Source organism: Acipenser ruthenus, chromosome 19 (assembly GCF_902713425.1).
Source record: "Acipenser ruthenus chromosome 19, fAciRut3.2 maternal haplotype, whole genome shotgun sequence".
Classification (NCBI taxonomy): domain Eukaryota; kingdom Metazoa; phylum Chordata; class Actinopteri; order Acipenseriformes; family Acipenseridae; genus Acipenser; species Acipenser ruthenus.
The window spans coordinates 23,367,450-23,385,099 of NC_081207.1; the positions used below are offsets into that span (position 1 = coordinate 23,367,450).

At 35.5% G+C, this 17,650-nt stretch overlaps 2 protein-coding genes across 4 annotated transcripts in view; one reads left to right on the forward strand and one right to left on the reverse strand.

Moving 5' to 3' along the window:
• Positions 1-7,522: 7,522 nt before the first annotated feature.
• LOC117424384 (dynein light chain roadblock-type 2-like) lies at positions 7,523-14,804 on the reverse strand. Its single transcript, XM_034040676.2, has 4 exons — positions 14,694-14,804; positions 13,639-13,714; positions 13,065-13,232; positions 7,523-12,716 (listed from the first exon to the last, which is right to left on the reverse strand). The coding sequence occupies exons 1-4, from the start codon at positions 14,694-14,696 to the stop codon at positions 12,673-12,675; spliced, it is 291 nt and encodes a 96-aa protein (XP_033896567.1). The 5' UTR covers positions 14,697-14,804; the 3' UTR covers positions 7,523-12,672.
• Positions 14,805-15,381: 577 nt separating this feature from the next.
• The window catches only part of LOC117424094 (WW domain-containing oxidoreductase-like), a 375,339-nt gene continuing 373,070 nt past the window's right edge, over positions 15,382-17,650 (forward strand). For all 3 annotated transcript variants that reach the window (XM_034040177.3, XM_058992655.1, XM_058992656.1), the window contains exons 1-3: positions 15,382-15,649; positions 16,709-16,773; positions 17,567-17,624. In XM_034040177.3, coding sequence (XP_033896068.2) covers positions 15,543-15,649; positions 16,709-16,773; positions 17,567-17,624 — 230 coding nt within the window. In that variant the 5' untranslated portion in view covers positions 15,382-15,542. The remainder of the gene's footprint in view (positions 15,650-16,708; positions 16,774-17,566; positions 17,625-17,650) is intronic.

Genomic DNA, 17,650 nt, shown 5'->3' on the forward strand with positions numbered 1-17,650 from the left:
CGATTTACAGAGACTAACATGGAAATGTACTTATATCATGATGAAAATAGTTAAAGGTTTTTGGGAGCCGATAGGCAAAGGACATTTTACCCAAACATGTGCCAACCCCTGGAACGACCAGGTTGGCAGAATCACAGGAACGCAGATTATAGTTGGTATCATACCTATTAACCAGAGCAGTTAAATAACAAGGCACCGATCCTTTAAGAAACTTAAACACAAAACAGTACCAATGATAAAGCCTTTGATCTGTAAGTGAAAGTCAGCCTAATTTTACATGTCGCAATGATGAGTCAAGGTGGGACATTCTAATACAAATCTGCAGCATGAGTTGTAAAATAGTTTATGTGAAGACCGAGTAGAAGTGAACTGGTAAATGTAATCACCATAATCAAGGACAGGGAGAAGAGTAGTAATCACCAATTTTGATCTGCTAGACTGAGAAAAGATCTTCCTATTTCTAAAAAGGAAGCCTAATTTAGGCCTCACCTTTGAAATCAGTCCTAGTCCAAGATGGATTTTTATACTGCTTTCTATTGAACAGAATAACATAGTTTGCGTCTTAGATACATTAAGTAACAATCTATCATGAGATAGTTTTTTTGTACGATGTCAAAAGCAGTCTGCAGATCCCTTTCGACCTCCTGTATGCAGTGTCCTGCTGAATATAGAATAGAATCATCAGCATAGTATTAGTATCATCCAAGTTAGTTCCTAGATCATTAATATAGAGAGTAAAAAGGATTGGGCCAAGGACACAACCCTGAGGTAGCCCCGTAATCAGAGGTTCAAAATTGGAAGTAATACCATCAGCTTTAATAGCTTGTGTTCAATCTATTAAATAGTTCTTAAGCCAATCCACTGTTCTATTACTTAATCCCAGTGGAGTAGTTTTTTACTCCGTATTAAATGGTCTACGGAATCAAATGCTTTGGACAAATCCAAGATAAGAGCACCAATAAATGTACGAGTCGCTTTAATTGCTCATTTACAAGGCACTCAAATATTTTAGCAATAGATGAAAGTACAGATATTGGTCTATAGTTGTTAAGGTTTGTGTATTCACCTCCCTTATAAACAGGGACAACATATGCTGACTTCCAATCTGATGGAATTAAATTAGAAATAAGATAATGATTAAACAGATAATGGTTGAGCAATAATCCAGGACATCTGATTTTCTTTGATCAAGGTTCAGTAGTAATTTGTATACTTCTGATACTTTTATACCTTGGGGGATTTTGACAGTTTTTGAATTTTTCACTAAGCATGTCACAAAGAAAAATGCAACCGGTAAACTTTTACGATAAGCATTTGCTATCTCTCCGTATTAAAACTTAGCTATGGTTCACAACATAACACAGTGAATGATCACAGTATCATGTAATTGTAGGACAGTATTGCCACATGTGAAAACTTTAACAATAAAAATCCAAAATGAAAAAGTTTTAATTCTATCTACCTCAGGCTGTGCTGTTTAGTTCACCTCCAACACCTGCATGCACCTCTTTTCAGTCGTGGGGCAGTCAAATTGACTCCCTGCCTCCCCTGGCAGGGAGTCAACCTGTGACAATTATTTCAGTTCTACTGTATTGGCTTAAATGGTTTTGATATTTATTCACCAATCCTAATTCATAAATCAGGCACTTTATTTGGATTTATTGGCTTTATTTGAAAATGTTTGGTACAATCTGTCCAACCTAAATATTATGTTGAAAATGGTATTGCAGGAATACCTGCAACGCAGAAGACTACAACATAATGTGTTTAGTAATGTAATGGTGCAGTGGTAACACTTTCATAGTATAAGGAGTAAACATAATAAAATGTAAGGGACAAGGTTGTGCCATACAGTATCACCTGTCATTCACTGACTCAGTAAGTAGCTTCAGATTACATTTTTTTTTTTTACTATACCCTCGACTTTTTATTATGATGTTTGCAATCATTCTGATTGGTTCTTTATTGCAATTACTCAAATACCATTTTGGCTAGTGTCTTTACGGAAGCAAGAGCCAGCCGTCTACTTTGAGTAAAGTTTACTTTTGCTTTGCTGCCCATACACTGCAGTGCACTGCCTGGTGCAGGTGGTTACTAATGTACAGATACTGTTCGTGACTGCACTACATTACTTACATTATGTCTATTTCAGGGCGCTAGAGCCGAGGAGCAGTTCCTGAAATGATAGTCAAAGCACCTTAACACACTATTTGTCAGGATTTGTACTTTTCAATGTCAGTGGTCTGTCTACCATATATTCAGTCCTTTTTAGGGAGTTTTTGTAAAACTCACTGTTACATTACACTGTTTTCCTAATTAATAAACACACATTTGAACAACTGAACATGTTTATTTGACCTTTTCATACTGCATAATATGTACTATGTGGGCACCTTTATTGTGTCATATTCTTCTATCAAAACGGGAGTTGTCTTAACAACCCTCTCACTGACTGGTTTTGCCTGCCATCTATTGCAGTGCATGGAAGTAGAAAACTGTGTTGCCTGTAGACTGTGATAAATTGGTTTTAATATAATAATTTAGCTCTGCCAAAAACCACCAGAAATCATCAAAGAAAGTAACACATTAATTTAAAGTGTATTGTGATTAATACTCTTTGTAGAATTCTGATTTCCCATGTGGACAATCACACTTAACCCATGTGACCTAGGTCTACCGCAGTTTTCTACGTTCTTGACTGTCATGGTGGATCTGTATTATTATACACCTTTAAGAGCCTTTCTGCCTGTGGCTCAGAGTCTAATCAAGTAGGGTGTAGACTTTTGAGCCGGCCATTCATTCATTGTTTAAATTGAACCTGGATACAGATTTGTTAGTGCAAGAAGTGCAAGTTACCACCTAAAAAATGTATTTGTCATGAGCAATGGTCTGATGTGATGATTCATGCAGGACATGTTTTTTTTCCTAGCATTGTTCTAGAATGTTAAGATTTCTTGCTCAGGAAAAACTAGGATAATGCACCTGGTAAGAATATATTGGTGAGAGTCAAACACATTTAAATCATTCAGAATACAATGTCATGGGTTCCCAGAATCATACATCAAACCAGAGTTGTTTCAGTGTTAATTTCCCTGAAACATCAAAGTAGTTGATTAAGACTGAAGATAAGGCTGCAGAACATATGTACAGCTGAGTAGCAAAGCAGTAAACTTGATGAGTCACATCAGAGCACAGATTCTGAGGATGAAACTGACAATGAAGATGTTTTTGTTATTTGAAGCTTATTTAGACTAATATGAGCCTGACATATATGGATACAGTATACAGTAGTCTCCACATGTAGGAACACCTCCAAAGAGGACAATTCACCTAAGAGAACACCCTTGTGGTGAAACTGATTTTTCCCATTGTAAATGCTCCACCTAAAGGAACAGGAACTTTGGTTAAAAGAACACCTTTTTGGCACTGTTAACAACTGATACAGTACTGTTTTGTAATCTGATAACTCATTATAATCAAACTTAAATTCAAATGATTTATTTAATCTTTTCAAATGCGACTTGTCATCGTGAGAGTGTCTTGAGGCACGCTGATTGGTTTATTCAATCTTTCCAGAACCGCCATCATATCATTGCCTCGTTTTGTATTCTGATTTCCACGAGTGCACCTCATCGCTACAAAATGACATTGTAAACAAATGGCAAAAAAACGCTGCTGTTTCTCTTGCTACAAACAGTTGCAAATTGTTCAAGCTCCTGAAACAAACCTGAATCAGACACAAGTCGGCAAGCAATTTGGTGTTTTCCGTTCTGTTAAATAATTTTGTGTATGTCTTGAATATTGCTCCTGTACAGGTATTCATAATTAATCTAGAGCTGCTGCTGCATTTTTTAATGGTGTGCAAGGGTGTAGTGTTAATGTAATTTGACAGTTAGTTTATTAACATTAATTTGTCTGTTACTTTATTATTTATAGTTTATTAACACTCTTGTCTACTGGCTTTCTCTTACTTATTCTATTCATTTCATATGTTGATGCACGTGCATCATGACAAGTAATACATATTTATTGATTCATATTGTGTCTGGTGGTCAACTCCGTTTTAAAGAACACTTCAGCTAAGAGAAAACTTTGCTTGCTTCCCGAGGGGTGTTCTCTTAGCTGGAAATTACTGTATATATATATCAACAACCCCATAAAAATACCACTGGGATATATGTTCGACATTGAAAAGTATTGGACAGACTGCACCAACCATTTACAGTTTGCATGTCCTTTTTGCGAGATGAACACATTAGAGAAAGGAAATGCAGTCCTGTATATTTGTCATGATCATGTTGACTACAGATATGAGATTTCCCTCTGTATGCATATGTAAATAAAACATTTGTGGTTATTCATATTATAGCCATACTGTCTCAGTCTGACTGGTGGTGGAATATTTTGTATATGCTGTAAATATTACATGTATATTTCTATCAGAGCAGGGATTTTAGATTGAATCCCTGCATTGTGTAAACAAAACAATGGCCACCCACGCAACAGCATTCACTGTGATTGGGACTAAGTGCAAAGCCTGCTGCTCTTGCATACTGAACAAAACTGAGCTGTCTCTCAGCTCCTCCTTTTATGCACGTGGTCAAGCTAAATTGGCAATTCATTTACAAATTTAGCTTGACCACATTCTTACATGTTTTTAAATTCCCCTTCAACAGGCAGACAAGCCAGTCTGATTGAAGGGGAATCTAAAAACATGTTATAATGTGGTCAAGCTAATTACAAATCCATTACAAATGATGATGAAATGTTACATTATTAAGATGATATTTCACAGTACCTTGACTAAACAAACTAATGCCTGCATTTTCAATCCCAGATAATTTCCACAGATGATTTGAATTCCAAATCATCAATTTCAAAGCAAAGGGAGATGACACAGAAAAACAAGAGCAGGTACCTGTGGCAAAGTGGCTTGCCGTGCTCAAGTGTAGTTGGTGCAGTGCTCAGGAATAACACACACAAGACAGTGAAAGTTCAGTAAAACAGCTCCTTTATTTGGCTGGGTTGCGTGTCAACAACACTTAAATAATAAGCACAGTCGCTTCACAGTCATGTGTATCGCTCCGTGAAAAACAAGTGTTTCAGTCCTGAAATAATCTGACACTTTATAACTACATGAAACACTGACACGATCACTTCTCTAGACAGTGAGTGCTCGAGTGCAGGTGGGGTGAAATACAACAGTTTGTGAAACAGGGGTGCAGTGTAGTCCGGGTTTTGGTGCTGGCTAATAGCAACAGCTCCTGGTTTGTGTTAGCCGTCTAACAGTGACAAACCGACAAACAGTTAGCACAATCAAACAAACAAAACACGAAATTATGCATTTCTCTAGATTTAAAGTATTATGGATTTTCTTGTTGTTACTGTATCTTGTAAAGCGCTTTGTGATGGTGGTCCACTATGAAAGGCGCTATATAAAATAAAGACTGATTGATTGATTGATTGTTTGATATAAATACAGCTGTGCCAAGATTCAATTACTAATTAATCATTCACTTGAATCTCAGCACGTGAACTAATTTGTGCAATCCCGTGCTCACATACTTTATCTGCACGTGAAGTGATTATGCAATCCCCGTGCCTGAATAAAACTATATATTTTAAATCACTCATGCTACACAGACCCATTTATATCCCGTGCACCAATACATATACACCAACATTAACACACCACACACAAAATATAACACATAACACACACATGGGTGGGGCACACTGCCACATACCCTTAGTCACTTCCCCTGCGATAGCTAGTCTCCTCCAATCCATGACTGACACATTGCATACCGCTTTAGGGCAATGACTTTGGGCATTGTGACTCCGCCCCCTTCCTGGATGGCTGGCTTCTGACTGACCCTGGAATGAACTGCCAGACCGACCAGTACGAGGCACTCTGTTCCTGTTATATAGCGCCCTCACAGATCGGGAGGGAGATTGTTGACTAGGATTCATTCGCTCTCTGTCACAGTACGTCATAAAACATTCAAGCCACAGTTGGTTGTGACTTCCTACTATTGATTGATCTTTGTTAAACCAGATGGCAATTCATACTCCTTTTCTATTCACGAATGTTGTACCTGCCTCGGCATGTCTTCCTTTGATGAAATACACAGGTGTGTTTTACACAAGTGAGTTACCTATCTTAATCCAACACCAGTTTTATATTACTGGCTTTACAAAAACATGAAAGGATTTACGTACCGAATATCCTCTTGCTATTCTCTAAATAATAATTGCTGCTGCTTCCTGGTATGAAATTCCTTCCAGATTGTAACATTTTGGTTGGAACTCCTAACTCACAAATTACTTCCCCTAGTATCGCAATCCTGCATAGTTTTTTTTTTTTTTTTAATAGTTTGTTCCAATATATTAAAGACCATTAAAGGATTTTTAAATCTGTCTACTGTAACCTAACATTAATGTTTGCTGTCATACCAAGTGGTTCTTATTTCCATTCCTATTTCAATTTCTCAATTCTACAGACTTTTTTACTGTTAAGGTGCTTTGAGTTGAGGGGTGCTCTTCAGTTCTGTGTCTGTGTGGCAACGTGGGTTGCAGTGCGCAGGTATAGAGGTGATGCAGTGTTCAAGATAACAACAGACAACAAAGTACCGGTCAACTGATGGTTTTAATTTGTAATCCAGTAGTCTGATGACACTTGTCCTTTAGTGGTTCAAGCTTAACCATAACAAAGGAACAGATCACCTTGTTAAGTCTCCTTCTATACCGTCAGTCACGTTCTCTTGGTTAATGAGTACAACCTTTTCTCCTCCAAACCAAGGTTGCCACATCGCTTCCCATCTGGGGTGATGACTTGGTGTACTGTAGCTCCGCGCCCTTTCTAGATGGCCAACTTCCACCTAACCCTGGGAATGAATTGTCAGGCCATCCAGTCCAGGGCACTCTGTTCCATTTACACAGCACCTTCACAGGTCGGGAGGGAGATTTATCACCAAGAATCATTCTGTCTCTGTCACAGTCTGCCAAAGATATATTTAAATAGGACACATTTGAATTTATTTTGCTGGTGATACACTGCAATTGTTGGGCTGGTGATCATTTCCATAAAGATTGGCAAATACTTGTTTATGGAAGCAAATAGAATTGAAGAGCAGCTCCTGAACTCAAAGCAAAAAAAAAAAGGCAATAAGAACTTCTGAGAATGACGAAATCCACGGGATGTGCTAACAATAGTATTGTGTTATGGAACACATTGTTAATAAAATCTCTTGTGCGTCAACATCTGTTTTACAGAATATGATTGTCATCAAAACCATAAGACATAAACATCTTTATAAGGAAACGGCACTGGAATGGGGAAGAACGGTGATGAAGGGCAAATATATATGAAACAAGGTGTCAACAAGAAGGTGATTGTCGATACCCAGAGGTACTGCCAAAGCCTTCTAACACATGGGATTTGAAGCAATTAGCATTGTGTTTAAATGCAGATAGGAAAGATAATGGAGAAGGTGATCAGAGCAGTGAAAAGAAATATAGAAAGGGATTGTGGACTTTATTGTCTTATTCATTGAGAAAGGAGGCTTCTTCACAATTATTACTCAGCAGACACAAGAGAAGAAAACAAGATAAACCATTGAACACTTAACACTTACATTATCATTTATTATTAATATAGTGGAAGATATTTGACCTGAGTAGCACTTATGGTAATGCAATTCTTGATTTTATTAATAAAGTAACCAGCTTTACACTATATGAAGAAAAGTTCATGATCTATTTCAGTCCCTTTCCAATAACACTGACATTTTAATTCACAGAATTGTATTAACAAATCTACAGTGCTGTATTATGTGCATTACTAAAAAAAAAAATACAGATGACAAGCAAAAAGATTTTAGTGACTGGCATATTTTTAGCATTTTGCCGAGTGAGTTGTTAAAAAAGCAAGTTTCTAGTGGAATAAGGGACATCCTTCATTTAAATAAAACCAGCAGGAAACACCAGCGGTTGCAGCACTTTCATTCGCACGCTTAGAAAGCATTTTGTTGTTTTTAGATTCTGCAGCTGCAAAATCAGGAGCTGTAATTTCGTTTAATAAAACAGTAGATTTTAAAGCGATATACAACACAATGCAATACAATAATGCACGGTAGAATCAAGAGAAGGGAAACTGAAACTTACAGTAGAACCACCTTAACATTGGTTTCATTACTATATACTCTGAGGATAAATGTGAACAAAAGTGAACCACAATTTTGATGAACTGCCCAGCACATGATTATGAATACAGCCCTACACGTTTAAATGCAACTTTATAGCCTCTGAACAAATACTTGTTCTACAGTATGCTTTGATACTAAAAATACAAACAGCAAAGGTTAAAAGCCTCTGAATCCTGGCAGCAAAAGTGAAAAACCTTGTATTGCAAACAGAATCAGGGGTTCTCCTGTTTGTCAATATATACCATGTGAGTTTCCAGCTGTAGAAACTATGACAATGTTTAGAAAAGCTTCAATATATTTCAGATAGGGCACTGATCCAACAGAGGGATAATGTTCGATGCTGGCAGCAAGTTTATCACTCACTATTACTACATAATGTTAATAGCAGCGGTTTTGCAATTACATTTTTTTTTTTACATTGAACAAATACGCCCACATTAAGTGTGGGAGCAGTGGCAGTGCCTGGAGTTGTGATAACTGTGCTATACAAAGCGAAGTGGGCTAGGCTTGATGGATTGAACCGCCTACAGCCCCTGCAGCCTGGAGAGCTTAGACAGGGGAAGAAGTGAATTAATCAATGCAAACAATGTGGAATTAAAGCAAGGGGATTGGCATCATATTACATCAACAGTGAACTGGAAGGTCGAATTTAATGGCTAAACATTGTTATAAATAACGGGATTTTAATGTACATATTTAATTTTCGAAAGCTCTTGACAAAATATTGCAGCGCATGCTACAAAATAAAGATGGATAGGCTGTGAACTTGAATGTAGAATGGCATAAAGCCTGGAATTCTTTGCCGCTTTCTCTGGAAAATTGTGCACATATGAAGTGTATTTTACATTGTGTATTCTCAGGTGGGAAATTAGCATGGGTGCGTCCTAATGCAGTAAGTGTAGTTACAATTGTTGAAATTGAAGTCATTGGTTTGAGTACAGTATGTTTTCTTGAAATAATAGCATACTAGTTCAAAATAAAAATAAAAAAAACCTGACCGAGCCCTACCTTTGTTTTCATTTGTATTAAAAGGAGTGCCAACTACCTACAATGTCAACTACCTTCATTATTTGATTACCTTTAGGCTTTAGAATGCTGAAAATGGTTTGGTTTATCTAGATTTCTTAACGCTTATTCTAATTACAACCCTATAGATAAACTATTGTATCCAGGTACCTTTTCTGTAGGTCATGTGATTTGATTGCAGGCCATTGGAGTGAGTTTGAACCCACTCATAAAGTGATTGGGTATCTGGAAGCAACATTAACTTTTCATCAGTAGTGTTGTCTTTGTAATATCTGCTCTTTGCAAATTAAAGTATAAAATACTAGCAAAGAACCAAAAGATCTTCAACAAAAGGAAAGGGGAGCATTGATAGTATTGCTAGCACTACTAAGAGGTAACAAAGGGATTTTAAAACATAGCACTCTGCTTTTATGTAGGTTTAGGCTTGTTTACATGTGACTCCATGACATCTGTATTTGCATACAAATACAAAAGGAGGCAGTATTTTAGGTGGTTGATTGCGGCTTGGAGCAATACTAGGTTTCTAATCAGCTGCATCTAGCTAACCCAACGACCAATCAGTTCCATTTCAACACTGTAGCCATGGGAACACTAATGGTTGTCTTCACTGTAATGAAAATAGTGCATTAAAACAATATTTTATATTTACTGTGGTATTGATAGGTGGTTACAGCAATACCTAAATACATTTCTTTTTAGATGGCATTATAGTATACAGAGGCCCCTACTTAATTCGCGATATTGCGGAAATTGCAGATTGTGCAATATTAGTTTTCTACCGCAGTGTCTAACAGTGCTATAATTAAAGAGCTATAATTACAATTTTTCTTATTTTTAACGCGATTTAGGTAGGGCCCTAAGTATACATGTATTACAATAATGTATGAAAAAAACCCCTGCAAAAACCATACTATAATACATAAAGGGGTATGGCAGGAGTACCAGACTATTTTAAATAATACAAAATATATGCTTTTTAAGGTAGTTATTTTAAGAAAAGAAATACTCTTCACCAACAGCATGAATTAAAAATGAACAAAATAAAAACTATTAAGTAAAACTAGGTTGGTAAAAGCTGCAGACGTGTGCACCATACGGTACAGTGTTTTGTGACAAGCAATAGACATTCTACAGTAGCCTTAATCACATCATTGTTGCTACTTGATCGTTGCTCAACTTCTTTGGTCTATCAGTATATATCATTTAACAATTTTCTAAAAAGCATGCTATCCTACATTTCGCTTTTTGATAATTAATTGGTTGAATTAAACAATGTAGAACAGGGTTTGAACAAAGACCAGGTATGGACACCCCTGGTTTAAATGATATGTACAAATAAATAAATAAATGCAAATTGTATATTCCTTCTAAAAGCTTCCAAGTTATTATTTTCAGTAGTATAGCCCCCTCTTGTGGTGTAGTAGAAAGTGCTGGCTAAGATCACCATCAGAAATATTTTATTGGATTCATGATGCCATTTACAGCATTACACAACAAAAAATGAAAACAAACTTTTGTGTAACTGGGCTGTTCCTCATGGTTTATTCATTTGTTATGCAAATGGTGCTTCTCGACAGATTTTAGATTTTTTTTAGATTAAATCGACAGATTTTTTTTTTTTGTTTAAAGTGATTGTAGCTAACAAAATACAGTTATTGCATACATCTTACCTGTTGTGCACCTCCATTGGTTAAATAGGTCTCAAATGTTCATTTTCGAAGAAAAAATAAATAAATATATATTTATTTTAAAACATCATATTAGGTACTTCACTTGTTTTTAATGAAAATACATGTTTGCTACTGTATGTGTTTCTTTGAAAAATGCACTGTAGCTAATGAAAGTGCAAAAGGTAAGATTTGTGGAATCATTTTGTTAGCTATAATCACTTGCAAATTCCTACCTCCAACTTATGGAAGGAGGTAGGAATTTTCCTACCTATTGTGGACCTACACCCTGTTCACAATATTATGGAAGGTGTTTCCATTTTTTGTTCATGTTCACAATGTACTGGACAGATTTATTTTGTATCACTGTTTTAGAAGGAATTGGAAAAAAATAAGAATGTGGCACTAGACAAGTTAATTTCTGCAAATATACCCTGCTTGTTGCTCCCGGGAATGGTATGTTGGTGTCTTTAGGCTGGGCTAGGCTATTACATGTCATAAGTCAACAATTCAAACATGCCACCTTTTGGATTGTCAGTCAAGGCCAAAGGGGTAGTAGATGGAAGTATTCCAACAGAGCACAATAAACAGCTGCTATTTATACGTGTCTAGAAAGCACTATACTGTAAGTGCCTACAGCATCAAAGACACCAGAGCAAACAGAATATCAAGTTCTATTGTTAGTACTGTAGATACTCTTGCACATGGTATACTGAATGGACCCATATCTGATATTTTAATTGAGTATAATACAGCATTCTCTAATACAGTATTATAATATATTGTAGACCCTGGTATTGATGTGATATAGCCATCTGAAATGTTTTTGTATCAGATGGAAGTTATTTAACAATAAGATTATCTACACTATTTTATTATTCCTATTAACTATATGTTATTTAAAAAAAAAAAAAAAAAAAATTGTATAGTGTTAATCCACAGTGCTCTGTATCCAAGAAGTTTCACAAGGACCAATTTCAGTGAGCCAAGAAGAACAGAGTTTACTAGAAATTTCAATCTTTTTTTTGACCCAAAACAGTATACACCCACCGATACTGGTATATGGTGCTAAGGGGTAGGACATTTGTTTCCAGTTTTACACAATTTACATAGGGCTTCTGCTTTTTGGTTTTTATAAATTTAATTTTTCTGTGCTTTTTCGAGTTTTATGCAAATAATTTTTTTTTCAGGGCTTTCACTTTTTCTATACTGTATGAAATTACTGTTTTCGGTTACTTTCCAAAGTTTGTAAGCAGTTTTTTTTCTGTCACAATATTAACTTGACAGTACTTGAATACTTCAGTTGTTCCTTCTTTCCCTTCCTGTCTTCCACAACTAAATCCTTAAAGTGTCATTAAAGAGGTGCAGATAATAATAATAATAATAATAATAATAATAATAATAATCAGTGAAACTCTGATTACAGATTATGGTATTTTATTCATAATCAGCACCAACATCCCTACTAATAAGGAAAAACACTCAGTTACATAAAAAAAAAAAAATAATAAATACTCAGATTTTTCCTTTTATTTTTTACTAGCCCTTTCCTTCTTGGCACTAAGGATTTTTTTTTTTTACGTGTAAATGAATAAACAAGTAACAGAAAAAAAAAATGACAGATTTGTCTCATTGAATACACCAGGTAAAGAATACAAATTATTAGTAATTACACTGTTCAGTGCAGAATGTGAAATACAAGGTTACAGAATCTCACAGGAGTTTCAGACTGTCAGTGGTTCCTTGAGAAAAATCGTCTCCAATGTAGGAAGCTATTCACTGGGGTTCTGAATAACAATCAACAAGTATTCTTTGTCTGAAAAAAATATATAAATAAAATAAATAGTATTTACTTTCTTGCAACCTGCTGAACAGTTTTGATGTTAAAATTACAAAAACATTCAACATTCAAAACAAGTCAGACAAAAAACTAATGTACAGACTTCCAAGGATATCTGTCAGTATTTGCACGGCTTATGGTAGTCCTTATGTGTCTAAGGAGTGATACCATTCACAATGGGCTGAATTATAATATTAAGCAGAAACTGCTTAATCTCAGTTGTGTATTAAGCCAGTTGCACATGACTGACTAGACTTTGGTTAAATGTCTGGACTCAATAAATAAATAACAAAAGCAATAAGGATAAGAGCAAAGCAAATTTACCTGGTGCTACCATGATTTCATGTTTCTTTGATCTGACCCGGAGAAAGGTCAGATCATTCTGTGGGTCAATGTCTCTTACTGTGCTTCTAGCTTTCATTGTGAGCTGATGGAGCAGCCCTGCATACTGCACTGTTGTCGAGTTATCAAGTGTTGTTCTTATTGGGATTCCTGAGAAAAAGGCATTAAGATACTTGAACAAAGTAAGACAAAGGTCAAACTTTCTACAGTTATCATTTCCAGGGAAGATTTTGGTCAAATCGTTTAGGATTATCTCCCTGTTATTCATTGACAGACTATGGACCCCTAACCATCTGATGGTGTATTTGCTGAGTTTTGTTACCAGGGAGAGAACACCACCAACAAAGCTGAATTAATCAGTAAAGTCCCCATAAAATAAAAGGACACTGCACTAGCAAAACCATTATATTAGGTTGTCTGTGGCAAAAAAAGAAAACATCATTCCAAATGTGTTGTGCTTTTGCCTTAATATTCATTTAAAACAAGTCTTATTAGAACTGTTCTCCACTAACAATGTATGGATAATATCACTCACATATATCAATGAATGACTTACCTTCTGCATTGACTACAATTGTTCCAATCACTCCTTTGTGGGACTGGATCCTTTTCAATGTTTCTTCAACTTCTGACTGGAAAGAAGATTGTTTGTTTGTTAATGCATGTTGTTACAAGAAACCAGATCAACAACATTTGCTTAATCTTATAAACATTTTTCACTTGTCCTTAACTCGGGAATGCGAGTCATGCGGGAACAAGGAATCTACTGTCTTCGTTCAAGTCAATTCGTATGTTGTCTATGTTTTGAAACATTATTACATTTGCAATACATGTACCACAAAACATTTATTTATATATGCTGTCAAAAACCTATAAATACCTCCAAATGTTCTGATTCAAACACATGCTCCCTTGAGAAAGATATGTACAACATATCGAAACGTTGGGCAGCTGGCTGAGCTAATATATACAGGTATATATATATATATATATATATATATATATATATATATATATATATATATATATATATATATATATGTTGTATGTACATAACAAACACAGCAGTGGTGTTATATAAGAACGTTGTAAATACTATTATTATTATTATCATTATTATTATTATTATTGAAATGCCTTAAATAGACTGTATCTCATGGCTATTATTAAAGATTTTGTATTGCATTTACCAGAATCACTTATCAAAGTAAAAACTGTAAAATAATCAAACAATACAAATGTATTATAACGAGAGCCTGTCCCGTCTGTATGTGACGAGTGGGTGAGAATGGAATATGATGTATAACAAGGAACCATTATTAGACCAGCACAGTGTAGGGTAACGTTCCCCATAAAACATGTGAAATTAACTACATTTTTCATGTTAGATATACAGGTACCGATCCTCAGCATATTTCTTAACTCTCTGCCCTGTCTTTTTCATTTGTGAATAGTCCGGCGGTAGAAAGCTAAAAATCCATCACCACGACCCACAGCTCAAAAAGAACATCATTACGTATTATACCTAGATAATATATTTAAACCTCATATCATTGTAACGTATTTATTTCCACTTAAATAATAACAATACACAAATAATAATTACTGTACCATGGTTGTCTGTCTGTAATACTTGAAGTTCTTCTTTACCAACTGTCAACTCACCACTCTTTTCTCTGTTCTGTTGTTGCTAAGAGGAAACGGAAATCATATCGTTTAGCCAATTACAACTCCCAAATCTAGTGACCATCCAACGGGGCGGGACACATCTCAAGCTTAACCAAAGATCTTTGGTTTTTCATTTTCCCACGTTGGATAGAGGTGGTGTTGTTTTGCTTGTAAGTTTATCTATAACTGTAAAACACTGAAACAAACCTAAACTATGTGCGAATTTGCTGTGGTTTATTTTCACAATAATTATCTGACCAAATGCAAGAAGATGCTAGATAAATACATACATAAATAAAACAATTTAATAAAAATAATAATACAAAATAACAGCTGTATAAATAATTGAATGTAATAGTATTGCTACAGCCTGTAGTACAGGGACTGGGGCTGCCAGTGAGAAGGCTACTATAGTATTTACATATAGGTTGTGATAATAATGAAGCTATATGACATAACACACAGTAGTATACTACTACTACTACTACTACTACTACTACTAAACAAATTTACTGTCAACAACTATTCCTTAAATTCTTCTTCTATGTTGTATAACACCAAATTGAAGCGGCTATCAAGGACTACACTTCCCAGCCTGCCTTTTTTCCTGCATTGCACGTCAGGTATAAAATCCGGAAGTGCTGCTTCACCAGTAAACAGTGTGCGAATGCAGTTTGAGTTTGACTGTGACCGTGACAGTATAAACAACTCCATACAAACCTTTGTGCTCACTGAATTGCATTCACGTTTCAGTTTTATTACAAGGTTACATAAAACCCACAGCAAGGCATCATGGCAGCATTAAAATACGCGGGTTTGGATGATACTGACAGTGAGGACGAGTTACCATCTGGCTGGGAAGAAAGAACCACAAAGGATGGATGGGTTTACTATGCAAAGTAAGGGAGGCATTAAAAAGTGCTTTTCTGACATTATCATTAAGGATTAGTGGATTTGCACTGGACAAACCAGTCTGCCGTGCAAAAAACAATTCTGCAAAGCGAGTCATTGCAAATTAACTACAGACTAGATAACTGATAACAAACCAAACATGCACATTTTATGCAAATGATATTGCTGCCAGGAGTAGTGTATTTAAAGATGCCAATGTCCAAATGCAACTTCCTGAATGCAAACTTGTTTTGCATACGATGAGTGTCTAGAATAACAATAACATTAAAACATTGCAGACTGCTCCGCGCTTATATTGTGTTCTTTTGCTGTTTATTACACGTTTTTCAAATAACTTATCACTTTAATATTTTAACTGGTTTCAGCAAACAAAATTGTATTTACAGAGCGTTTTACATCAAAGGCTAAACCAAGATTAACCCTCTACAAAACAGTAGTGGCTTTCTGTGGTTTATTTGTTTTAAGTATACACATATCAACTATGACAAACTTACCCTTTCTATTATTTAATGTCTAGGGGATTCAATTTAACGATGTATTTATTACATTTGATATATAAATTCAAATGAGTTTTTAGGTGAGGGAGTTTGGTATACAACATCTCCTTAACAAGTACCATATAGTACTGTACTTGTCAGGCAAAACATACAATACATTGCACTTGGTGTTTACTGGTGTAACTTTCTCTGTAGATTAACTGTCACCTCAAAATGGCACCGGTATCTATATATTTGCATTTGGATAACTTTAACATGAACAACTTAACTGGAATACATTTTGCTTGTTTACTGTGCCAAAAACAACTGTCTCATGAAAAAAAAACAGAAAAAAAAAAAAACGAATTTTGATGACCCTTCCAGTTTTCCATAGTAGAGACCAATGCTTTATACCTGTAGGTTATGATGCAGTTAATAGAGGGTAATTGGTTTGTACAAACTGACATTTAAAAAAAAAAAAAAAAACATGTAGCAAAAGACAGCACTTTCTGTACCTCTATACTTATGCATGTGCAATTTGCGACAGGATTTCTCTTACTGTATTCACAGCCATGAGGAGCTGAAGACCCAGTGGGAACATCCTAAAACTGGAAAAAGGAGACGGGTGGCAGGAGGTTTGTATTTGAGAGAGAAGAGGACCTGTAGTATAATGTAGGCTCCACTGATAACAAGAAAAAGCTTCAGGCTTGGGTAGTAATGATCAGTTGATTTATAGTACTGTATTACAAACCAATATACTGCAGTTTTGCACTTGACAACCATCTGAAAGATTCACTGATCCGTAGGAAGTCAGAGACAAGGAGTTGATTCAGTCGTTACTCAAATCTATCTGCCTCTGTCTGTCTCTCTTTAAATGACCAGATGTCAGACATTTGGGCCTCAATCTGCTCTAAATGGTCTGCAGTAGAGCTCCTAGAATGTATGTTACTAATGACCTACAGATGTATTACTGTATCAGCATTCATGTTATAAAAGTGATGAGTTCAGAGCAACTTGCTTATAGTGTATTCGTGGCACCTGATCATGCAAATATATGTGTGTGTGTGTGTTTGTGTGTGTGTATGTGTGTGTATATATATATATATATATGACTTACCAGTAGTGTTAGGATGCAGCAATCAAAAAGAGTTCCCTCTGCCCCCAACTTTGGCATGCAAGATTTTAAAAATGAACCCTGCTGAACCCTGACACATGCTGGTAAGTTGTCATGCATAGGCCTACTCTGAAAACGATTGACTTATTGATAAGACAATAAGTAAATGAAAATGTTTTGATGCACTGTTTCTCCTAATAGCTATTTCGAATTTACTTTCTAGGTCACAGTGTTGCACATGAATTGCCCAGAATGATTTCTTATCAATATTTAAAAAATAGTACTTTTTTTTTTTTTTTTTTAAATCTGTTTAGATTTACCATATGGATGGGAACAGGAAACTGATGAAAATGGACAAGTTTTCTTTGTTGAGTAAGTAACAGTTTAACATATATTTA

Bases quoted from the DNA above. Each gene is read 5' to 3' on its own strand.
- LOC117424384 (XM_034040676.2), bottom strand. The intron at 13,233-13,638 runs GTAAGTCATTCA...CCTTTTTCTCAG, and splicing joins AATTGTAGTCAATGCAGAAG to GAATCCCAATAAGAACAACA. The intron at 12,717-13,064 runs GTAAATTTGCTT...TATTTTTTTCAG, and splicing joins TGAAATCATGGTAGCACCAG to ACAAAGAATACTTGTTGATT.